We start from the raw sequence: 25996 nt of genomic DNA, 5'->3' as shown, positions 1-25996 counted from the left end.
ATGGTGGCGGTGTTTATCAAAGCAGCACCGGTCTGGCACTGGGCGCTCCGATCTGCATAAACAGGATCATTTGGATGAATTGGACCAGATTCACAGCCAGGAGGATGTCGAGTGGGGAATATGAGTCTGTCTCATGATTGATCTCTGGTTTCAGCTGCTGCGTTCACTCAACACTAACACGATGTCTTTGTAGTCAATGAAACCAAATCTGTCTCTGTTAGGAGAGATGAGGAAGGTGCCAGATAAAGTTTCCTAAACTAATGAGAAAATCAACTTAACAATACGCTAAAACTGGGGAATTCTCATTTCCTGTTCCCAGCAGGTAAATCTGCCACAATCACCCTTCATATTGACGTTCAAAGCTCATTTTCTAATCTCCCGACACCGGACGACTTTGTGCGACTGTCACAATCTCGGCTTCATTACTTCATAAAACACGATACAGCGCTTCAGTGTTGCAGCAGGAATATGAGTGCACGCACACATGCACAGTTCAGTTCTGCATCAGTGGAAAAACTGATCGCCCGCTGGCTGGAAAACGCACCCACCCCCACTTTGGAGGGCCAAACCAAGGTCTCAGCTGGCTGCTCCACTTGCTGCATCTCCCGTTCCTCCCCCGTGTCCCCCCCCCCCCCCCCACACACACACACACACAGCCGGGCTTTCGCTGAACTCATAGAAAGGAGGAGACGAGCACCCCAGCTCAGATGTTTGCTTTATTTGTCTGGCTGAAACAAAATAAGAGAGACAGGAACACGATCTACGACTCAACAGACTCCCTGACGTTAACTAATGACAGCAAATACTTCATCGTCCATCCTTGCACGGATTACAGATCCTTCACAGGTCATCTTCAATAGCTTCGGCTGGGATTGCGCAACCCAGCGCGTCCGTGCGCCGCCCGTGTCGAGCTCCTTCCAAATGTCATTCAAAAGTACATTCTGCGCGTTGACCAACGCGGCCGCTCCGGTTCTGGGAGTAGTTTATTCTGGCTGAGTGGTGGTTCCCTTGTTGAGCTCACGCTCACACGTGGTAAAAGGTTAACCCGTCCAGGTTGGTCTGTTTGGACCTCACAGAACGCTGCGTTGAATCCACAGACGCCTCCAAGGGCTGGCAAACACACCAGTGTTTAGGAGTGGCATCATCAGCCCAGCCTGGATCGAGCTGAACAATCATTCTGTGATCGCAACTATGTACAAAAAAACCCTCGATAATCACGTATTTACAGGGCGCGTGGCGGCGGGCCGAGCTCGTCTCGGCGTCCGCGCGCTCGCAACAACAGGCACAGCACCTCTAGTGGCAGAAAGACAAAGACGCACTCTGAGAAAAACTTGGCACTTGTAGATTTCTTCCAGGATAAAAACACAAAACAGACGACAGAGAGTCAGTTTTAGTGGTAAACAATGAATTTCATAGGCCAGCCTTATGAGAGCATCCAGGAAGGGCGGCCGGCCTGCTTCTTGCTTCTTCTTTAACCCCTCGAGTCGGAGGGTCTCAGAGGAGGCAGATGAGGCTTTTCCCCTCCTCGATCTCCTCCTGGACCTTGTCGCTGGAGGTGGCGATTTCTGCCTGAGCCGAGAAGACGGCACAGATGAAGGTCAGCACGGTCCCGCCCATGGCGGTGTAGAAGGCCCAGCCCATGGAGCAGAGCCCGGTCCGGTACGGGGCCGCGTCATGGCCGCAGTACAGCTGCACCTTTTCCGAACCCCAGCCGGCAGGGTACAACATCAGACCCAGGATCAGGAACAGACCTGCCGGAAGAGGAAAACAGGAAATGTTTACCCTGAAAACAACATAAAGCTGGACGCGAGTTCCATATAGAGCTACTTATTTTTCCACAAAGCGCGCCCTGTGATTAAAATCAGGCCGCTTTAAGGCCAAATAATCCATCACTGGCTGGAACTGTCGAGGGCGATCTCCTCAAACGTCTCACACGTGTCCGATTCTCAAATACGCTGACATCAATCCTCCGGAGACCGAGAATATTCTTAACAAATGTTAATGCAGTCTTGTGAGTAACTTAAAGCAGAGCCTGTCAAAGTGAATAAGCGGCTGACAGCACCCTCCAGGCGCAGCCCACAAAACACCCAAAATACCTCAGCTTCCCCAGAGATTCGGCCAGGGCCGAGCGGGCGGCTACAATCCCCACGGCCACCGGCGCGCTCTGAGAAGAGCTCCTCCACCACACAATGGTGCCCAGAACCATCTGTGGACCAGCAAGAATGATTTCCTGCCGTCTGTCTGAACGCGCAGCTGAAGAAAATCAGAGAAATCCTCCAGGAAATAACGAGCTGAACCTGAATTCGGAGTGGGAAACAACAGGAAAAGGTAGCCTGACCCAGATCCCCCCCGCCCCTCCTCCGGTGCTCGGGTCACTTCCTGTCTGATCCTGACCCACTTCTGTTGCCGACTTGGCTCCGACATCTCAAAACTCCTGACGCATAAACACAGCCTTCCCTCATAGAAGACTTTCTCATCATGATTCCCATTTCTTCCTCCGGACGATGTCATGTGACAGGCCTGCTGCCAATCAAAGCTCAGGAAGGCACGTTTACAGCAATGCTGCTGCGCACGGCAAGTGGAGTGCACGGTGAGGAGCCCTGACCTCCCTGCGTATGTGGAGGTGAACGCATCCCCCTTTCTCCCTCTGCTTCCTCTCTTTCCTCACCCGTTCTCTCGCTCTCTTAACACAACTGATATCGTATTAAACAAGGAAACGAAAACTAGGTCATAAATTCTTTCCACATGTTGCCGCACCGGCCTGACATCCAGACCGGCTCCAGTGATGGATTGAAGGTATGGTTCTAATTCTCCCTCCACACACGCCCCTCCTTGGACACCCCCGCCCCCGTAACAACGGGCTGAAATGTCTAACACCCCCCACCCCCATGATTCACCCTTCCAGCCTCGCTATTCCCCTTGCAGTGGTTGTCGTTGTGAACGTCCAGACGGCCGTAGACCCTCCAACATCAAGCCGTTTGCGATCGCCGCCTCCCTGCCACCGACGACTTCACCCCTCCTAAATAACCTCAACACCCACAGCTTCTGCCCTGCAATAAGGCGCAGCTGGAAAATCTGGTGGCAAAACTGGCCATGATTCCGCTTTCCAGGAAAAAAGGAGAGTGTTTGTACTGTTGCTACTTTACATTGAATTGATAAAGCATCAGGCCACCCTGTAAAGTTAATCAGCTAATAATAAATGTAGAAAACCACGTGGTAGCACACCCCCTAGTGGCTGATTCGTGTATTACAAAATGCTGAAAACCAAGTCTTATGTAACTTATATTCAGAGTTCTGTTTCATCAAAAATGCAACTATAATAACTACTGGCAGTAACACTTTCATTCCTGTAAACAGCCGATTTGTTTCCTTCATTTCCGGGCCGGACCTGAGTCACCTGCCATGAGCTCGTTGAGTCACGGCTGCAAGGAAAAGTTTACGGGGGCTAATAAAGCCATTCAGCCCCGCAGGGACAGAAACCGGAGTCAGATTTATGGACCGGTTTGTTTGCCAGTTTGTCTATCCCGTTTTTCAGTCAATGTACAGCGTGAGTGACGAATGACGATGGCGGTTCAATAATTTTGCCTCTACCTTTGTCTGGCTTTACCAGTGAACGAGACATTTTTAGGGGGTTTCCGACCGCGCGCTCCCAGAATTCACAGTTTACCTGACCCCGGACAGAGGGCCGTCTGTTAAAGCTGTTCAATTCCGTAAAGGCAATGGATTTACCTTCAGTCTGAGCTCAAACTGACCGTCACTTTAATGGAATCCAAGCTGCGGCCAGCAGAAAGTGTGTCACCGAGACTCTTCGGTTAAAAAGCACAAGTGACATCAGCGAATGTGGAGATTAGGTTCATGAGCTCTGGAGCTGCTCCACAGCCGATGACGTGACCATCTCTGGCAACGGAATCACAATCTCCACATCTGAGGTCAATCACTTCCCCAAATATCTGCTGTCTGGCTCCAGCTTCCTCATTACCCAAGAGTCGGCATGAATAATGGAAACAGTGATTAGCAGAAATTGATGATTTAGTCCGGGTAGAAGATAGACTGACATCTCACACTGGCCTCACCGAGAGACAACACACTCCTGTGTGTGACACCGTAGTGGAAATAGGACAAAGACACAGGTGGGTTTCAAACAAAACATATGTCAGGTCGTCTCTCTTCCTGTAGATAAAATGACTAGAGGGGTTATGGGTCTTTAGGCACACTGACAAAGGAAACCCCCCCCCCCCCCATTCTTTTTGAAGCTCAATTCACCCACTTTCCTCTTCCACATCCTCTTCCTCTTCACAATAAGCAGACTCAGAGCTGTATTTCCCCACTTTCATTAGCCACAATTCCACCACATATTTGGTAAATAAAGTACTTCCTGATTAGGTAACTTTATCCCTCCTGTTGTCTGCATTCTTCCTTTCCATGCTCAAAAGCTGACAACTTATTGGTTCAATGGCGATGACCGCACAACTGGCGATGACCGCACAACCCCGAAGGACCTGGGAAATATCTTGTGAGCTCAGTTGCTTGATATAGTTGGTGAAGAACAGCATTCCTGGTTGCTTTAATGTTTATTTCAGCAGGAACAGACTGGCTGGGGTGATCAGAAAAGTGCTTCAAGCTGGCACTTGAACAGTGTCATGGCTTTGGCCAGGGTAGGGCTGAATTAGAACCAGGTGGAAAGCTGCGAGGACGCCAATGCCCCCAGTCAAGATGAGTGGCAAAGTGCTACATAAATAAAGTCCTTTGACGTTTGCTAAATCTACAACAAGTTAAGATGTTAAAACAGAAGCGGTCTACAAATCTTTAATGAACTGCCATTACAACTTTTTTCCCCCAAATCTATAATAAAAACTGCTACCGAGAGCTCCGTCCGTTGAACAACCAGTGAATCAAAGACACTGGGTCCACATTGGACATTAGCATTAAGATAATCAGGTTTGAGCAATCCTTTCAGTAGCCTGTCATAAATCTTAGCAGCCTGTCGGGTCAGTAACCCTGTGAGTTGGATTTACAGCGTTGCCTGTCCTTCACCATCCACCCACCCTTTTTCCTTTTTAGTCGTGCACCAAATAAACAACTGCGGGGGAGGACAGCCATAATCAGCAGAGTGCCAGAAGCTTTAGCTATAGTGAGGAGGCCTGGTGAGAATGATCTCTCCCCTCCATAACTCACCATCGTGGCTTTAATGTTGGCCCCAGAAGCCCCACGGTGAACACAAGTCACACACCCGTCGCACACACACGCAGATACGCATGCGTGTTTAACTCCAGACCAACAGAGGGTCAGAAAGCCGGGGCAGAAAGTAAATATTTGGGTGGCAGTTGCTACGAGCGGCAGCTCTGCAGGGTGGAAAGAGGTTGTGGTGTCTAACTGCTCGGCTGAAAGCTCATACAAGGCTCCACAAGAATCAAACATATCATTGTCGCCGTGGGCGTTCTGGCACTCATAATGAACGTGCGCAGCCGAAACTCCTCATTTACCTTGTAGGGAGGAGAATGAGGAGACACAAAAGTTAAATGAGCTAAGTTTTAATGTCCCTCCCTAGATGGATGAGAGACTGTTAGCGGCGCAGCCCAGCCATTGTTTTCAGTCTGGCTCTGAGGTGTGTATTATTTACAGTATGGATTTAGACCCACCTACATGTGGGACTCCAGGCCAGTTTATGTAAGCAAAAGACTAGTTCAACTACTGTAAGATGTGTCGGTCAACCGCAGGGGAAGCACAAAGCAGCATTTTGTTCTAGACTTGGAAAATGAGGGGAAAAAGTTAACAATGTAATAAAAAGAGAGGGCAGTTCTTGCAGACTTACTACCTCTTCACATCTGACAAACCACGGCACGGAAAGAAAAGCAGGCTGGGCTGACATTTTCAGAAAATGAAAGACAGTAGCCCCTCAGTTTAGACAGAGGTAAGTAGTGGTCTTACAGGCATTTGACATATTTACTGTCTTCTAAATGTTGATTCTGTAATCATGCAAAGTTCTCTGTAGTTTTAATGTCTCTGTACACATTTGCGATCACACAAAATGAGTAGAAACAACTTTTAAATCTTCTAGCTGGAGCGGACGACGCCGTTTTTTTGATGCAACTCTCACCTGCAATCCCTTGCAGCAGTCCGCACACATTAAAGATGCTTTTCTTCATGATGCTTTGGAAGCACATGGTGAAGACTGAGATGAAGGCCACGGCGCACAACAGCAGAATCCCCGCTGCCAGGAAGATGGAGGTAGCCTGCCAGAACCCGCTGGCAATCTCCCCGAAATGTATGGCGTAGGGTCCGCACAGTATTCCACGCTGCAGGTGGGGCAGTTTTATACAGCGGCCGTAGATGCCTAAAGTCGGCCTGTAGGCCTCTCCGGCTGTGGTGGCCCCATGGGGGCCAAAGACGGCGTCAGGGGTGCGGGGGTACCCCACCAACCAGTCGGTGCTCATGAAGGCGATGAGTTCTCCAAACGCAGCCACAATGCTCAGCAGAGTCCACAGCATGGAGCGGCAGGTGACAATGACATGGCACATGGCTGCCGGCGGCTGGAGGCTCCCTCTGTTCGGGTTTCAACGCTGCTGAGATGGAGGGTGGGTCACAATCCCTCTGGGGGGGTTCGGATCCTTCTCTGGCAGGGACGCGAGCCCGAGTGAACACTTCAGAGGGACGAGGAAGTTTCCAAGTAAATGATTTACAGCTGCTTCCCACTTTTCCTTCGCTGCTTCTTCTTATCTCCTGCTTGTGTCACTTCGCCACAGCTGTTGTTCCTCCTCCGTCGAATCGAGCTCCTTTCGCTCTTCAGACTTCTTTTTCTGTCTGGTTTTGGTTTCTACATTGTACTGAATCTGTGTCCCCAGAGCCAGCCAGCTGGCGTCACATCAGACACACCTAAAACATAAAACAGAGAGAAGGCAGGACGAGGTTAATGCTTTAATTGCGCACATTAAATCTGATTGTGCAAGTCAGAGAAGGTCTGAGATTAATCAGTAATTGTTCCGCTCCCACTTCTCCTCTGTCATATGGAGGGAGTGAGGAAAGTGTGGAGGAGGAGCCGGGAGAAGGAGGCCTGCTGTGGATCTTCAGGAGAGGCTCTAATGAGTTGTGTAGGGATGTGCTCATTTGAAGTGGGCCTCTTCTGTTTTCACTGTGTTTATGCTTGAGGATTTGTGATCGGGGCTCTCTCTGGCTCCACTGCTCCCAGTGGATCTGCCCCACTGATGATGGATGGAGGAAAACTAGAAAAAACCCACGGTAAAACCCAGCATGAAGGTGGAGAAGCAGCTAATACCGTCGCGAAACAGCGGAATGGGAAGCGGATGTGGCCATAGAGAGAAAAAGAACCCGGAGGTGGCTCATCAGCCAGCCCACACGGCTGACCCAGGGTCAGCCAACGGTGGATAAACATTGATAACCATGTCCTGCTGCCCCATGACCGCAGATAACCTCACTGACATCTTCACGGCTTCACTGCTGACTCAGCGATATGACAAAGACCTTCCAAACGTGACGTGTTATGAGCATTACCGAAGGAACAAAAACACTGTCTTTTCACATGTACCACACATGGAGAAGGCTCTGCAGGAATTCCGGTGTTATTTGTGGATACTGTGGATACAGTAGTGACAGCACATTTCAAACAACTTACAGCCACTCCCAGAGGGAACGCCACGGCAACCTACCGCACAACCAACAAAGAGCTACACAAAGAGCAGGAGGAATCGCCAGCATCAGCCAAAGACAACATATTAATATCACAGCAGTGAAACAGGGAGACAACTCACTTGTTTAAGCATTACGGGTCATTCTGTGCGCTTCGCCAATGTCTCGCTACCGATCATGCGGAATTCCTTATCTCACACAATAAACAAATGTAAAAGTCATTTATTTCATGCCAGAGGTTTTTTTTGGGGGGGGTTAATCCCCAGCAGACACGCATATGTCCCTAAAGTGTTAAACCGTTCCTTTACTGTATACTTTACTGTCCCGTGTTTGACCACAGCACAGTTTCTCTTTAAACTGTAAAACAATTAAGTTCTAAATAGGTCTGGTCCTCGACGCAAGCGTCTCCCACCAAGTCGTAAACTAATCTATTCAGCTAATATAATAATTGCATCAGAATTACCCCGAGCTCCTTTTCACACCCCGTGACGTTATTTTTACATGAAAAGGCTCGTTTGAAGTGTTGCCCGCTCTCAGTTGCCCAGTAAACGGATAACGTGGTAATGATAGACCACGAGATCCCCTCGAACAATAACACAGTGTAAAGATAAGTTGGATTAGGACCGTCCGAGTCTTCAGTCAGATGTTACAAATACGGCTGTGATCCAAAGCTGACAGTTGTTTCTTTTTTTTGGGTGAGGGGGGGGGGCTTTTTTTCCAGCGCCGGTTTCCTCTCCGTCTCGTGGGAGTCTGCGTCTCACAGTGTTTGGCAGCGCAGCAGAGAGTCGGGGGCTGCTGTTGACGCGTGTACCGCCTGCACCGTAAGGATTCCCCCCTTACACTGGGTCACTCGAGCCGCGGTTGACCTCTGTGGTCATCACTGAGCAGGCGAGTGAGTCAGAGGATTACACAAACTTGGATCTGTCACATCCTGTCCAGATATCAACAACTGTTCCCCGGGCCCAGACAATGGCCCAGATCTGCGGTTGCAGACAGGCCATGTGTGTGTGTGTGTGTGTGTGTGTGTTGTTGCAGCGAGCGAGATGAGATCATTGGAGGGCCCGCCTCTGTGGATCCGCACCAAAATTATTTTTGTGAATCACGGGCGCTCTCGCTGCCTCACCGTGAACAGATGCAAAAACAGATGCAGACTTCTCGAATGAAACTTTTCCAAAAAAAACTCTCTGGCCAAAGATGGTAAGCTTTCAGGACGGAGGGGTGTTTGGTGCTGGGTGCCAAGGCCGGTGCTTGACATCAGGGTTTAAGACAAACTGGCAGCCCTGAGTCTCAGGGTCAAACATTTGCTGGCCAGTTGGGAAGACTAATTCATCACTGACAAGAATATTGAAGGAAAACACTTTGGAATTGAAACAATTCAAACCAGCTGGGGAGATAGGGCTTTTGAACGACCGGCACACATAACCTCTGACCTTGCTGTGGGTCCAGTATGTTTGCATCACGTGCCTGTTGGTTACACAGTACCCCGGTGGGTCTCAATTTGTCAAAAGCTGCCTTGAATGTGCATTAGTCAATCTAAAGCATGTCTGGACAAGTCTGCTATTAATATGCTGGTATTTGTCACATCAACATGCACCCAGACGTCTGGTCAGTGTTCCCAGACAGACAGATTTGAGCGGTTATCAGAAACAGAAGGTTCCCAAGATAGACTGAAGGCAGCTACTCCGAATATGTGAGGCTTTATTGGATTTATGATGTCTTTTATACTCCTTGAGTAACCGTGGGGTAGACCCGGGATTATCCGAGGCTCGGTTTACAGCGGAGTTTACAGCCTTCAGCCTGCACCCACCACCTCACTGACCCCAACATAAATCCCCATATGCCTGCACACACTTCCAACACTACCTGCCAGCATGCTCTGCATAAGTGGCTGCAACAAGGGGGCTTTTACCAACAGCTTGAACTAATAATTCACACGACAAAATGAGAGTTAAAGGACCATTAAAGATGCCTGAATTGTCACCACGGCATACAATCAAATTTCATTTGAAATAACAGAACATGACTAGTTTTTCAGACGTGCATGCTACCTGTCAGCTAGCTGGTGGGCCAATGTTGTTCAACGCAACAGGTGAGGAAAAATTAGTCATCAAACATAAGGGACAATACAGTCTAGACACCATCAACAGTGTCCATTCAGCCTTGCTCCTACCCGGGCACAAAACCAGCAGGAGTTGCCGTCCCGCGCCACCTCTGCCCGGAAACAATCTGCATCTCTATAGGCATGCTCTTACTAGAGCAACACGTCACCATGGAGAGTGTTTGTTTAGAGTGAGGGGGTGTAGAGAATGTTTCTGGGGCTGAGAGCACAAAGGATACGTTTTGATAAGCTGTGTCTGAGCTGACCGCAGTATCTGCAGCACGTGACCCAGACCAAAGTTAGAAAAGAAAAGGGACCGCTTAATCTGTGAAGATCTGTGGCAAATGAAAAGGCCCCAGAGCTCCTCAAAGGGAATGTTTCAGATGATTGGTTCCACAACAAGGATGTCTCATCCAGCGATGATTCTGTGTGGACTACAAGACCGGAAAAAAACATCTTAAAGCTGGCAGAGATGAACATGGCAAACGAGTTGAACTCAGCAAAAACGTCCAAAGCTCTTGTGAAAGAGTGAGCTAAAACCTGTGAACAGCAGTCAATAACAAATGAGCGCAGTCATATTTTCCACAGCAAGAGCCAGCCTTTCCCAACACTTCTGCACATCTGCTCAGCATCCTGAGATGCTACAGCAGTGTTGGACCCTGACGTACAACATAATATTTATGAGCCGTTATGTCAGTCGGGGGACAGTTAAATGAGTAAGTGTTTCTCCATAGGGTTAAACTGGAATCATGCAGGCCGATTGAGAAAACCTGTCCAACCTGTCTCCATGGATCTGCGGGTAATCCAGATCTCCTGCAGATGCTGCTTCTCTGCCGTTCACTCTCCTGCTGTGCTCCCACAATTTGATGACATTCTCTCTCAGACCCTCCCCACGTCCCTCCTGCCCGGACCTTATCTCCTCTTATTGGCTGGACCGAGACTGGAGCAGAGCTTTTTGAGGGAGTCCACATGGTGGCCATATTTCAGTGCTGAATCTGGGTTATAATAACAAGAACTGGAGCTCCGGAGGGTCTCTCCTTTTTGTCTCTCTGTCTCAGTTTCTCTCACCTCCTCACACTGTTTTCACTGGTCTCTCCACCCTTTTCATCAGTGCAACCTCAGGCTAATAATAATGAGTGTGGATACATTAGTGGCTATCCATGCTAATAAATAGTTTATTACCTTTCTAACTAAATATCAAATCAGATTAAATATATTCAACAGACCTATTGTACTATTTTGCATATATATACAGTTTGTAAATTATCCTGTAAACTATAATGCTGTAAAAGTCTAATATTTAACTTCGAAACAAGTCGCATTTCGTCAAAAAAATCTACTTTTTTAGTGTTTGTAAACCCCAGAAAATGGAAATATTCAGTTATAGCAACAGATAGCAACAGGAAACTAATTTAGATCCATATATAGGTTCTGGTCTAAACCGCTACAGTGGGAATTCCTAATGACTAATGTTCATTGAGTAGCATAAATACTTAATTATTAACAATAATGATCACGTAATCACGAGACACAGTTACTCAGTAATACACTTCTCAGTTGTGTGTGTCTTAAGTTAACCTTAGATTTAGCTAAAGTCTGCTCCAAAAATAAAGGACAGATAAGATAGGCAGCTAACTGGCTGACAGAGCAGATGGTTAACTGTTTGACTAATGGAATACTTCTTTAGTGGTGGGCGAAGAGGGTCCCTGGATTTACAAAATCCTGCAGTCAGCTACAGCATTTGACAGAAGAGACAAATTAATTCCATATGAAGTATGAAAAAGGAATGCGATCAGCCAGGCACTTGAATGCAGCATGGAAAGCTCGAGGAAGAACTCTTCATTATCAGTTTCAGAGGAACATGGACCCAAAGAGTTACTTTCAACCCAGAGCCTAATAAAACCTCTCCTTTGACCTATTTCCAGTAAAACCTGATGACTCAACCTCCTTTACCCTGTGGTTGTAAGTTGGACAGTAAGAAGCTGATGGGCCACTGAGAAGCCACACAAAGTCCCCTTAATGTTGAGAAAAATGGCAAAAATGCCTTTTCTCAGCAAAACGAGCGATGGTTTGCAAAGCCTCCATGCAGTCGGGCGCTACTGTTGCGCCTCGATGTCTCCGCAACGCAGTCCCATTTTTACTGCAGATTTTAAGATGTCAGTTTAGGAACAGCACAGCGTTGCTAATGCTAGCCTCGAACCTTCCCCGTAGAACCATTTATATTGTGAACGTGTTTAACCTCTTCTATTTTATCTGCACTGACGTGCCCGGCTGGTCCAAGTTCCATTTGGACTGCAACTGTTCAGAAGGGAGGAAGTCTGGGCTATTTATACCCTCGGCTTTTGAAGCCAACTTTGTAAGCAGTATTGTGTTTTCCATTTGGAGATAAATAGCCGGTCTAGATCATCTCAGAGACAAAAAGAGAGCAGTGGGGTCTTGAGACGCACAGATGAGCTCTCAGTCGCCAGCCGGAGAGCTCAGACGCAGCGCAGACTTTCACTTCAAAGGGCAGAAGATCAGAAGAGACAGTGGAGAAAGATCCCCAGCAGATGTAGTCAAACATCTGCGTGCATGGACGCGCCTGACGAATGCCAGGCCGAATCATCATTCATGTCGGGGTTTGAGGGAGTTCTCAGATGAGTCTGGCTGTGGCTTCGCTGGTAATTCGTTTTGGTCTTCTCAGATTGTGATCAATAGTATTGTGTAGATCTGAAGAAGGCTGGGGAGGGCGGAGCAAACCTGATGACCTGATAACATTTGACCAAAAACAATGGCGTAGAATATGACTGTTTTCGTATTAGTTCATTTTGGAAAACAAGCTTTTGTAATATCGGAACTTCAATGTTTCCTTTTGGTTTTAGGTTCTAAGTCTGTCAATGACAGATATTTCTCCACGTGGACTAGGTGGAGTCAGGAAGGAACTGATGTCATACTAGAAAAAAAAACCTTGATTTTGGCTGATGTTATGATTCTCCGACATGCTTCGGATATCTCAATGAGGATTTTAGCCCCACGTGTTTCCAATCTGGACCACGGCTGCATGTGTAATGCCACTCCACCACCTGGCTGCCCTGCAGAGTCTATCCAGGGTTCAGTTTGGTAATAAAAGTTGGAAAAACAGACAGACCAGTGGAATATTTGGATCCATCAAGAGCTTATGGACTTTGCATTTGAGGAAAGTAATAATGACAGCTCGATATGTTGTGAAATCCAAAGTGGATTACCCATAAAACTCTCAAGAGCATTTAACAAGTGTCAAGAACACACCTTTGAACCTTCCTGTTTTTGATTTAGCCAGCCAGTTCTCACCACTTTCTTCAGATGCGTGGTATCACTGGAGTCTAAAAGGAGATGTGGAGAGGCCTGTAGATGTTCAGAGTCATATACGTTTGCAATGAAAGAGGCCAAAGTTGAGTTTGAATCCCACAGTGGGAGCAGCTACCGCCATCTGGCCACTTCAAGGACACAGCTGCCTGAAGCCCATCAGCAGCAGGAGAAGAGGGCAGATGTTTAACGTCTAAATCACAGCCTGGGCTGCGATCCTGGCTTTTCCCTGACCAGCGTCTCTCGCAATATATGACTTTCAGACTTTCACTTCTCTTGGAAAAGACTAAATCAATGAAGACCCGCACCGTATCACCTTCTTCCGTGGTTTAAACAAAGATTACGCAACGTGTGTTAAGAAAATGCTTGCTGAAAGGCACATGCATCCTTTTTATGCCGCATTAAGTATATTTTCACAGCTTCAAAGTCCGGACGCACTCGGATTTTAATTTAAAGCAGCAGCTGTAAGAGTTTTCTGAAACATCCCTTTTATCCATTATGCTGCTGTCGACAGCGGTTGCAGGTCAGTTTGGGAATCACCTCTGTGGCATATTTACTCATTTATTAACTTCTTGGCAAGTTTGCCGGAATAGCAACACACAGATGGGCTGGAGGTGAGAACATCCCAGCAGTGAGCTCTCAGGGAAGTGGTAGAGGAGCGTGGGAAAGCAGGAGGGAGGAAAAATGGAATAACGATGCCGTGTTGTGAGTGTTGAAGGGACACCGGAGCTCCAGACGGTGGAGAGGACATCTGCGAGAGGTGGGCCAGTAACAGAGGCACCGACACCTCCAGCCACGAGACGTCGGAGACGCTGTAAAGACACAAACAGCCTGAGGGATAAGGAAAACAAATTCACCTTTCCCAGGAGGCCTGCTAAGTCTAAGAACATAAAACCTAAAAACACAGCATAGCGTCGACATCAACAGATGTGCACTTGGACGCACAAACCAGGCAAACCTCTATTATTTGATCTCAGTGTAAGTGTTCCAAACTTTCCCCTTGGAAACATCTGGTTATACAATCTGCCTGACTGGTTCTAGTGGTGGGGTGGGGTGGGGTGAGAGCCACTGCAAAAGAAGGGGTGGGGTTATCCTTCAGCTGCGCCTCGGAGGAGGAGGGTCAACAAACCCTCGTCTTCTCATATTGACCATAACAACCCTCACATGCAGGCGAGTTAAGACGGGTTAAAAGGTTGATGGAAAACAAAGACCATCTGACACATCGCAGTCAGCGCTCAAAGTGGGTGGCCGAGCGGGCCGCCGCCAACTCGGAACGCTTCAATGGATATTTATCTGGTGCAGAGACTCATCAAGGCTGCGGCTCTCTTGACAGCCCTTCTGCGTGTGGCTGAAGCCACTGCTGCTCTCTCAGAGTTTTTCTGTGTATTATGTCACAGACAGGGTGTGGAATCAAAATTCATGCTGCACAAAAATGGGTCACTTGGGAAAATGGCTTAGAGAAATCCTGGACACCCATTTCCTTTAGCTGCTGGACGGATCGGTGATGAACTGGGGGAGTCTCTGGGTACTTCCTCGGTTTCCCAGTGTGAGTGAACTGCAGGGTTTACGGCCTAGGGCCAAACACTGCATCCATTATACTTAACCATTTCCAGCCCCACCTGCACACAGCTCCAGGGACTATTAAGGCAGGGGGTCACCAGAGAGAAGTCCTTCCACTTCAAATCCCTGTGCTTCTGTTTTCCAAGCCAGGCTCGGGAAATCTGCTGCAGTGGGAGGATGGTATGTGACCCTCTTTTCTGGAGGGGTAAAAACTATTGTTCTCACTCTGTTTTTTGCTCAGGATGAGGGCAGTTTAATCCTCACTTCCCCGTGGCTCCGACGATAAAACTCCCCTGCAAACACAGATTGCGCTGGCCGTCGTATCAAAGCTCCCCGTGGGGGGTTGAGCCATGACTGCCACGGCGACGCCACGCTCCAACCTGATAGCCTGAGGAAAATCAAAATTAAGCAGGGGGCCGGGGAACGTGGGCACCGAGACCCTCTTGAATTTCAGATGATGAAAGCATCAAGTGATATCAGCCCAGCTCTCTAAATCACATGAACAGCATGTGAAGGAGGCGAGGACATCCAAGATGGGGACAAACGATGGAGGTCAAGCGTGGGGAGACAAGAGGCAGGAAACTGAGACGTGTAGATGCCTGTCGCCGCTGTTGGGCTGGTTACAGGAGGTAAAGGGAGACGAGTTTTCACAAGAGGACAAGATGAGTGTTGAGAGCTCAAAAAAAAAATCTGCCCATCTCAGATGTGTAATCGTACGAGCACAGAGATATTCCGGCAGCAACGATGACAAGATTTGGAAGCCGACGCGTCAGAAGCAGATGGATCCCACCGACGTGTTCAGAGGTCCATTTAAAAACAATTGAGATAACAGGAAGTGGCCCGCTGACACAAAGTCCCCCTATGTTAGGAGCAAAATGACAAACGACTGTTTCTGTTTATTATGTTAGCAGGGGTTTTCCACGTTGAAATGACCTTCACAGGTGGTCCGGACTCATTATCTCTCAGGCTGTTGTTTTCCCTCCTATAGGAAAAACACGTTCACCCCCGACTTCCTTCTTCATCCAGATAAATATACCAGACAGTTTGGAAGAGTCAGGCAAGGAAAATACAGAATGGGTCGTTTCTCCTTCAGCTGACTGGGGTTCCGGAGACAGAAGCGTGGGTAATTTACAGTTCACGGTTCAGGAGGAGATCAGGAAATACACACAGATTCTACTGTATGGGAGACACCTCCAGTTAAAAAGCCAATGTTATTCAGCTCTGTGATTAATCACATCCTGTATGTTTTTGCATGCTTAGTGTCAGAATGAGGTAAGAAAGTGCCGACAGGATTTTTTAAAGGAGTCTTGTTAGGTAACACCTGGAGGGAACAATAGGAGTCATGGGAAAAGATTTCCTCCAGCAACTCAGACAGGTGGCAGGAACCCCAATAATATCATCAGAAGAAAAGCAGGAAACCAGGCTGTTAGTCAGGACACATGCTGACAACAGAGGAGCAAATAAAACACAAACCTCGTGTGGAATCTTCTGGAGGACGCGAAGGAAAAGCTTCAGTTCAATCCAAACGGTGCAGGAATCCTTCTGGGTCGCTGCAGAGAAAGTGCACAGTGAGTCCGGGCGGCAACATCTCTCCCAGGGAGGACCCCCCCACACCCCCACCCCCAACAAAACGAGCGTCTGCGTGCACCTGGGGACAGCGTTTAAACTGTTTCACCTGTTCATAAACCCAGAAATCAGGGGCGCTGATGTCCCTTCATCGGCTCCACGTGGGACCCTGTGGCAAAGCTGCCTCACGTCAGCACCACATAGCAGCGATTAAATGACCTTTCATTAAAAAACCAGTACAAATGTTTGTTCTCCAGGTGGCCTTGAACATACCTCAGAACTTTAATGCCACAAATCTAAAAGGGCAGAGTACCATCCAACACCTAAACACGCGAGCTGGTTAGATCAGTACAAATAAAACGTAGAATCGCTGCTCCTGTGACAGTTCACATGAGTTCTATTAGGTTAACCTTGTTCTGCCTCCCAGCTCTGCTTTCCTCACCCGTATCCAATCATCCTGTTAGTCTCTCCACGCAGATGAATGCAGTCCTCTTGCTCTCTACATTCCTTCTCGGTTTTGGGGCTGCAAATTGAGCATTTGTGAGGAGAAAAACCCCAACAAGCCTTTGAAATGCTCGAGGACAGTCTCCTGACAGTCATTAGTCACTCTACTGGAACACATACGACGGACCGTGGATAATTAACACACTGGTCTATAATCTCACTTCCTCATCACATTAACAGATACAGAATATTCCACTTAGACAGAACCACTCTCTCAAACATGATGCTAAATAACTGCTTTACATCCAAAATGCAGAAGGATAAATTGTTCATTAGTTGTCTTAAATGTGCGGCTGTGACAGGCGCAGGCGGCAGTGGCCGTGGTGGGAAAATCAAGCAGAAATCTGCCTCAATAACTATAACAGAGACAATAATCCACCTGGAAAAATACACACGTTAACAGCGTGTGTTCAAAACAAATTCTCTTTTAATTCTATTGATTTGAAGACAACTCTTTCTTGGGGTTTAGAGCTGATACCAAATCCTTCCCAGCTGGGGGCAGACCATAATATGAGGCCTGGCTTGTGAAATAGGAAAGTTTTCTGCAGCCAGGTCCAACACAAAGGGTTTTTCTTTAAAGATTTACGGGTCACGGAAAGGAAGAAAAGGACAAGTTTTGACACTTAGCTAGGATTTTTATTCCCAATACAGGCGGCGTGACGCACACAGCAGGTGAATACGGGAGCGGGACGACCTGATTTTACATTTGAGTGAACAATTAAAGTTAAAACAAGTGTGCCCATCTGTTGTGCAACTGACAGAACACAAGACATGCAGTGAGTGTGGATTTAATTGTATAGCGCTCCTGTCATGAGACTAAATGTGCATTGCAGCTGCTGTTTGCTCGTTCGAAACCAAACAGAAGTGACAGTGACATCATCACGCTTGGCAGTTGGAGTGTTTTAAGTCCGCGTCTCATTGGAACATTTTTTTTTTATTGGAAATAGAGAACCGTTGCTGCATCAGCACCACAGAAACCGCGCAGTGGCAGCACAGCGGATGATTATCCTGCATGTGGGACAGTGTTTTTCTGCTTTGTTAATTTAAAAAAGGAGAAATTTGATCGAGACGATGTGCTCTGTAGCGTAAACACGCGGGATGCGCACAAATCTTTGCTGGAGCGGAATATAAGCGTTGTCACTTCCTGCTTGGCAGCTGTATTTTATTCAGCACATATTATTTCAAGGGGCAGCATTGAGACAGAGGGGCTTTGAAAGTGATGCCAGAAGGTGTTCAAAGAGAAAAAAGGTGGGGGGGGGTGTCAAGCTTCTGGTGCCTGTGCCTCTTCCGCTCTGGGTGTGAGCTGGGCCTGTTGATGGTGGATGAGAAACAGAAACAAAGCTAGTTCACGGCAACAATAAGGGTCCTTCTGATTCAATGTTGGTATGTTCCCCCAAAACAAGGAAACAGGACCTTCTCAGACAAGCCTAGATCCCGTTATCACATTATGATGACATAATAGTCCGCTAAAAGAACGCATTAAGGGGTCTGTGTGATATAATCCTGTTAGCTGCACATGCTAACTCAGACCTCTCTGGTTGTAATCAATGTGCAGGCTGTCGATTTCCATGTCTGTGGTATGTAAAAAGGCCTTTAACCTGTTTCCTCTTTGAAATGACTTTTTGGACTCAAAAATCGATGTTCGGTGGCATTACACCCCCGTCTGAATGACATCATGCCGCTAACGTCAAGCTTTGCCTCTTCAGTTAGCTCCTAATTCCCCGTGACAACGAGCCCCTCCGTTCCTCCCCCACAAAAACACTTAACACTGCAGCATAAGCCATTACAAAAGGACTCAGGCTGTAAAGTGAAAACACAAGGTGTGCTTTACTCCCCCAGGCACACGCTGATTGCATACTCTGCACTAATGTAACAATTATCCACACTCTATCCAATTTCCCCGTGTGTGCCTGCAGTACATGCGTGCACATGTTCTTGTCCTGCCTGTAAACCACAGACCGCACACAGCCCTTACATATTACATCATTTTGTACCATCTCAGCTTAATGCTAGGTCGCAGCACTTTATTACCGGCGGTGGAGTGCTTTTGAGGGTGAAAAGTCAGAAATGGAATCACCGAGGAAGCAGAGATCAAACAGCGACGGCTAACGTTATTAGTCTTGTCTGACAAAATGCGGTGAGGTCATCACTGACCCCTCACTTTATGATAAAAGACAGGTGGATTATGGGCTCTCTCGTGTCAACACGGGGGTAATTTCGGTGGATTGGATGCAAACCAAGTTTCTCAGACATGTTGACAGACATAATGAGCAGGAAGGTTTCGCGTGAGGTCACGCAGACTCATTCCTGCAGCTATAATGTCCTCCAAATTGTGTTATCATGTCTCGAAGACAAACTGGCATCATCTTCCCCGTCTCGTCTGTGAATCGGGTTTCCCACTGAGCCACGGGCGATTGGCCCCCAGGATTCCAACAGCACTGCAGTAACAGGCCCCCTTAATACGCCCAATGATTGTGAAAAGAGGATACAATCACACGAGTGTTTACACGATCAGGGACCACCATCCGGCGTCTGAGGAGGGGGAAGCAGTGCACTGTCAACACTGTGTATAGTGGTGATGGTGTGCTGCTGACCTCAACTCGGGATGTTGTGGATCGGTGGAAGGAATACTTCGAGGACCTCCTCAATCCCACCAACACGCCTTCCAGTGAGGAAGTAGGGCCCGGGGACCTGGAGATGGGCTCTCGTATCTCCGGGGCTGAAGTTGCCGAGGTAGTTAAAAAACTCCTCGGTGGCAAGGCCCCGGGGGTGGATGAGATCCGCCCAGAGTCCCTTAAGGCTCTGGATGTTGTAGGGCTGTCGTGGTTGACTCGACTCTGCAACATCGCGTGGACATCGGGGGCAGTGCCGCTGGATTGGCAGACCGGGGTGGTAGTCCCTCTTTTTAAGAAGGGGGACCGGAGGGTGTGTTCCAACTATAGGGGGATCACACTCCTCAGCCTCCCTGGCAAGGTCTATTCAGGGGTACTGGAGAGGAGGGTCCGCCGGATAGTCGAACCTCGGATTCAGGAGGAGCAATGTGGTTTTCGTCCTGGGCGTGGAACAGTGGACCAGCTCTACACCCTCAGCAGGGTCTTCGAGGGTACATGGGAGTTTGCCCAACCAGTCCACATGTGTTTTGTGGACTTGGAGAAAGCATTCGACCGTGTCCCCCGGGGGGTCCTGTGGGGGGTCCTCCGAGAGTATGGGGTGTCGGGCCCGTTGATACGGGCTGTCCGCTCCCTGTACGATCGGTGCCAGAGTTTGGTCCGAATTGCTGGCAGTAAGTCGAACTCGTTTCCGGTGAGGGTTGGCCTCCGCCAGGGCTGCCCTTTGTCACCGATTCTGTTCATAATTTTTATGGACAGAATTTCTAGGTGCAGTCATGGTGTTGAGGGGATCCGGTTTGGTGACCTCAGGATCGCGTCTCTGCTTTTTGCGGATGATGTGGTCCTGTTGGCTTCATCGGCCCGTGACCTCCAACTATCACTGGATCGGTTCGCCGCCGCCTGTGAAGCGGCTGGGATGAGAATCAGCACCTCCAAATCCGAGGCCATGGTTCTCAACCGGAAAAAGGTGGAGTGCCTTCTCCGGGTAAAGGAGGAGATCCTGCCCCAAGTGGAGGAGTTTAAGTACCTCGGGGTCTTGTTCACGAGTGAGGGAAGAATGGAGCGGGAGATCGACAGGCGGATCGGTGCGGCGTCCACAGTAATGCGGGCTCTGCACCGGTCCGTTGTGGTGAAGAGAGAGCTGAGCCGAAAGGCGAAGCTCTCGATTTACCGGTCGATCTTCGTTCCTACCCTCACCTATGGTCATGAGCTTTGGGTCATGACCGAAAGAACAAGATCCCGGGTACAAGCGGCTGAAATGAGCTTCCTCCGTAGGGTGGCTGGGCTCTCCCTTAGAGATAGGGTGAGAAGCTCTGCCATCCGGGAGGAGCTCGGAGTAGAGTCGCTGCTCCTCCGCGTTGAGAGGAGCCAGATGGGGTGGCTTGGGCATCTAGTCAGGATGCCCCCTGGACGCCTCCCTGGTGAGGTGTTCAGGGCATGTCCCTCCGGTAAGAGACCCCCGGGGAGACCCAGGACACGTTGGAGAGACTATGTCTCTCGACTGGCCTGGGAACGCCTGGGGATCCCTCCGGATGAGCTAGAGGAAGTAGCTGGGGAGAGGGAAGTCTGGGATTCTCTCCTTAGGCTGCTGCCCCCGCGACCCGACCCCGGATAAGCGGCAGAGAATGGATGGATGGATGGATGGGAAGTGCATGACTGCCATTAAACTGCCTGAAATAAGCTCTGCGGTCACAACGCCGTCGAGGTGTTGACAGTCTTCCATCGCCTCGCTGCATCTGCAGCGGCTCTGGTTAACAAGGTCCGCCCACTGCATGAGCAGATATTTTCTCATATGATGCCAATTTCAGTGTCGTTTGAGAGCTCAAGGGCAGTGTCAACACTTTCTACTGTTACTCTATTTTTTAATGAAAAGTAGTTCCAGTAGTGTAGAGGACACACAGGGAGGTCTGTGGCATAGCTCCGCTTCCACCGTGGTTCGATTGACTGAAATTTGCATTAACATGACCCCAAAATGTGACTATTTTGACAAAATCTGTCCCTCAGAATGCAAATGTCATTTGAATACGGCGGATTTGACCTCCAACATAACAAATTCATACATGTGGAGAGAATAACAATGAAGGTCAGAGGTGACTGTTAAAAAGTTGTGGCCCCACCAAATGAATGATTTCTGGGGCAGCAGGGTTGTCAAAGGCAAGTCCTGACTCTGGTGGAGGGATGGGCGTAGGAGGAGGAGGACGAAGAGCCCAGGGGCGTACAGAGGCAGCTCCAGACACCCATCTCTGGGAGATGGATCACAGATGTCTGACCCAGCAGGGCTGCTGCAGTTAATATGCAACGAAAGACTCTTAGTCTTCTTATTTAATCATTTCTGTTTCCGTCCACAAGGAACAATACGATCAGAGTGTGTTCTTGGGTTCACATCGCCAACTTATCACCTTCAAAGTATCTCATTTGACCCAAAAAACGGTATGGGACGATGATCTACATCTAGTCCCAGCACAGATGCATGCGTGCGTACGTGTGGTCCGACTGGTGCCACCAGTGGCTCTTTTAACGTACATTATTTCCTCACTGTGTCAGACAAAATCCAAAAGCAAATCCTTATCTTTACATTTGTTAGCATAGCACGCTAATTTGCTTGGAAGCTTGGAATGAACTGAACTGATTACGATTGAAACAATAAATGTTCTGCCAAGGAGAAAGATTGACAGCGCAAACTCATTTCTGGGTAGCTACAGCTTATTAAATTTGACGATTTCTATTTCATTTGGACTATAATTTCTGCTTTCCTGTCTGGGACGAATGCAAACCTGGAAGGTCGTAACAAAAGGAAGGGCCCGTCGCTGTTAATTCAGTTAGTAATGTGAGCGGGATTTCTTAAAAAAACTGGCTCTGGCGAAGCATGTTGAGAGATTTATGGCAACAAGTCCAGCTGCTGAACCAGAGCTACTAGGGTGTAGCGCCGATAAAGACTAGTGACAGCCTGCCAGTTCAAAACCAGGGTTACGTTTCCATGGTGCTGGTTAAACCAGGACTTAAACACAGAGGACCAGACCTCTGGTCACCAGCTAATCCTGATTTTTCTGAAAAACCTGATTAATATGATGGGCCTACAAAAGACCGTTTCTTTGTGGTTTCCATTTCCTTTCTTGACCATTATTCATCTGAAACTTCAAAGCACAGTGTGACGTTCAACTTTGACACAAACACAAAGGATAATATCATGTAATCTCCGTCTGGCTTCAAGCATTTTCCATCCCCGAAACCAAACCGAACATATGATACCGCCTTATCGCACATTGCGCACAGGCTGTCCATTGTGGTGGGTGATAACCTTCCACCATTAACATACAGCTGAGTGTAAATCCAGCTTCATATTCAAACATGTTTGATCACAACGCTGTCTGATAAGGAGCAGAGGCGGAAAAGCCGGAGACAATGTCGACTGAGACGCGAACGTTGAGCAGAGTTTAATGAGGCGGCAGTTGCTTAGGGACCAGATAAAGTGCTGGGGGCCACGCAGCTGCAAAGCCCGCCGTCCGTCTGCCGTGGATTCTCCCCTGAGACTGACCCCCGGCCCACCACAAAGGAACAAAAACCCAGCGCAGATTCTTTCTCCTCATTTCACCCGACAGGAGGGTCCCCCCCCCCCCCCACCCCCAAGACTCCCTCACCAGCCATTCACTTGCATGCTCCACGCAGGCCCACAGTCAGATTCCAACTGACTGAGGGAAGTTTAGGGTGAGGGCTTTGTTATTGTGAGGACCCCACCCTGCTAATCTCCCGGTAAACAGCAGGCTGCAGAGCCGCTGAAGGACCACGGACCCTGAGGAGAGGCTCAACCACAGGAGCCACAAGGAGGCCCCGGGCGTGGGGGGAGTCCGACCAAAAAAAGAGTGACCAGTGGAGCAAAGAACAGCAGAGAGGAGGGCCATTAGCTGACGATGAGAGAAACATGCTCACAGTTGTGACGGAAGTACGACTTTCTTGATGGGTTCACGTCCCAGGAAAGGATTCCGGGGACTTCAGGGGAGGGTCAAAAGTTTTACAACAGGAAACAGCAGCGATGCGAAGGTATGTTAGTTGCCCAAAAGAAGCACCCGCCATTTTTAAAAGGATCTGAAGACTTTGCCACCTAAAAGAGTGGAGATGGTCCTTGAGAAGTAAGCAAACAACTCCAGACGCGAAACACAATCGGGACGCAAACGCAGTTTAAAGCGTGGATGGAAAACATCGCAGTCGGGCCAAACTGGCTTCAAATGTGTTTTGTTTTTAGGCTTCGGTGAGACAGACAGCTGCAGAGAATCTCTGAGATGTGCTGATCCGACACAGACTTTTCCAGCACCGGTGAAATATCACAACTCCGAAGGAGGAATCGAACTCCAACACGCGGCTGCTTTTAATTTAGGCAGAAATACTCCTTTTAAATCTTGGAATGGAAAAACGGCATCACGTCATGTGACCTAGTTTAGATTCGTGTGAAGTATCCTTTCTCGCATTACATCAATGTCAAACCCAAATAAACAATCACCATGGCAACGCGAGGGTTATTAAGACGCCGCCTGCGATGCATTGGTCTAATTAGAACACTTCCGATGTCCTGCTCATGGTTTTATAGCGCGGCCTAAAGCAGATGTGCATGCGTGCACAAGTGCGGCATTACACATAGGACGCAAATAAACGGGCCTTGTTATCAGGCCCATCTACTTGTGAGGATATGCGCAGCAGGGGTTTGCTGTAAAAAAACTGCATTCCAGATGTCCGTCTGAGCCGACCGGAGTCTTCCGGGTTTAACCTCTGACACGGGAGCAGCCGTTCATTTAGTGGATTTCACACTTTGGTCACGGCGAAACGAAGATCTCGGCTCTGGTTTCAGGTGCGGACCGGCTCTAATTTCAATCAGGAGGCCTCTCAAAGTTATGTTTACGCCACTGGACGCTAAAGAAGACGTCTAGGAGACAGATGTGCGGGGACGTATTTCAAACCCCGACTGGTCCGATAAAACACAACCTGGTATACTGGATCTAGCACAATGGAGCTCCAGAAGGCATAAAAGAAGGATGATGTGGTCTGGCAGTTTAAATTTAGCCACGTCGTAGGACACATGCATGAAAAGCATCACTAAATACACGATGGGCACCAGGCTAAAGTGAGGGTGCTGATACTTTTTTCCTCTCCTGAGTAAAGCAGAGGGGAAAACAGAGGTTTCCAAAGCATCGACACTGCCAGCTCGCCATGGAGAGAGAAATGTGTGTACTCTTGCTTCCCCTGTTGCTTAAACACAGACAGGCAGCCTTCTGGAGGACAGCGATGAATGAATGCCAGGCTTTTTAAATGGACCGAACACAGAGCTCTGGGCAACGTGCACTTTTACGCAAGCTGGACGTTTCAGCGACCGGCATCTTTGTTGCTAGTCAAAAAAATCTGGGTATTATACTCTACAAGTCATTTAAATAGCACAAATAAGCAGTTACCTTAACCACAAGTGCCATTAACACATCACTGGTTAAAGACAAGACTTTAATATGGTCATTTTACGATGACATAAACCTGGCCTTAGTGCCATTTATAGTGTTTGTACAGATCAAATTCCATGCGGAAAATGAGATTTAACACATCTGCGTTGGTTCCTACCGTACAAAACCAACAGTTCTGGTTTAGAACAGGCATCACATAGGAAATAAATGTTTGTTCAGCAATTAAGTACGATTTTCTGTGCGTTAACTACACAAAAACCTGGTCATGATGTTTCAAATAACTGTTACACAGCTCCCTGCCCCCCCCCCAGGGGCGATTTCTTCTTTCACATACAAAGTAGTTTGCAGGTGGGGTCAGGTCTCGGGTTTACTGATGACACAAAAACAAGAATCTCTGATGCACTTTGTCAAGATAAATGACAGGCTTTCTTTAAGCAGCGAAACCTAAAACCTGCTATATATCTGCTGACACGCACACAGAACAATCAGAATCAGGTGTCAGAGGTCAGAGAGGCATTTGGGGGGAAAGCTAATGGAAAACAAAGTGGTAGAGTTGATTATTTTGGGAGAAATCCCATCAGTCAGTATATAATATGCATATTTTATTTATCGAGAGCACTTGTGTTAATGATCAAAACCGAGTCTTAGTGAAAACCTCCTACACACACAAAATACGCTGGAATCTCTTTTCTAACCTGACTGGATACCAGTACAGCAATTTCCATTCTGGAACTGGTCGGTTAAATGGAAAAGTGACTGGTGCGTCGCAGCCTGGACCACATTACGGTCACAGTGCGCTGCGTTGCCCGGAAAAGCATCCGTCTGCTCGGCTTTGGTGCCACGACTTTCCCTTTCTCAGCTCCGTCAGGCTTTACCACAGCTGGGAAGGTGGAAAAACCCGAAGGAGCACTCACACGATGCGGTCTCCGACCAAAGTCGAGCTTCGCAGGCGAATAGACTTAATTATCGCTGGATAAAAGTAGTTTTAGAGGGATTTTGTCTTCTGCTACTTACGCGTTTCGCAGCTTTCTGGCTGTTTTTTTGGAGTGACGTTTCCTAAGTTGGAGGATTTCCTCGCGTGTTTCTGCCGTTTGCGCAGGGTTAGGTTACCTCTAATGTACTCTTTCTCTTTCTCAGTGTCTGCTCTTCATCCTCCTCGTTGGCTTCGGAACCACAGAAGAATGAATGGCTCCGTCCTCCCCCGGTCACAGAGCCTAGCGCCGGGATGGGAGGGAGTGACTGCCCGGTTA

The 25996-nt window shown here is 48.3% G+C and overlaps 1 protein-coding gene across 3 annotated transcripts; it reads right to left on the bottom strand.

Annotated features, from left to right (window-relative positions):
- Nucleotides 1-697: 697 nt before the first annotated feature.
- lhfpl2a (LHFPL tetraspan subfamily member 2a) lies at nucleotides 698-25996 on the bottom strand. 3 transcript variants are annotated; one of them, XM_029837832.1, is made up of 4 exons: nucleotides 25761-25996; nucleotides 16100-16176; nucleotides 6098-6873; nucleotides 698-1751 (listed from the first exon to the last, which is right to left on the bottom strand). In XM_029837832.1, the coding sequence occupies exons 3-4, from the start codon at nucleotides 6516-6518 to the stop codon at nucleotides 1495-1497; spliced, it is 678 nt and encodes a 225-aa protein (XP_029693692.1). In that variant the 5' UTR covers nucleotides 6519-6873; nucleotides 16100-16176; nucleotides 25761-25996; the 3' UTR covers nucleotides 698-1494. The 3 variants fall into 3 exon arrangements, with proteins under 3 accessions (XP_029693692.1, XP_029693693.1, XP_029693694.1); XM_029837833.1 differs by having other exon boundaries at nucleotides 25857-25994; XM_029837834.1 differs by lacking the exon at nucleotides 25761-25996 and adding an exon at nucleotides 16635-16733.

Source organism: Takifugu rubripes, chromosome 6 (genome assembly GCF_901000725.2).
Source record: "Takifugu rubripes chromosome 6, fTakRub1.2, whole genome shotgun sequence".
Taxonomy (NCBI): Eukaryota; Metazoa; Chordata; class Actinopteri; order Tetraodontiformes; family Tetraodontidae; genus Takifugu; species Takifugu rubripes.
Note: the sequence above shows the minus strand (reverse complement) of the source record. Positions and strands in the feature narration are given on the sequence as shown.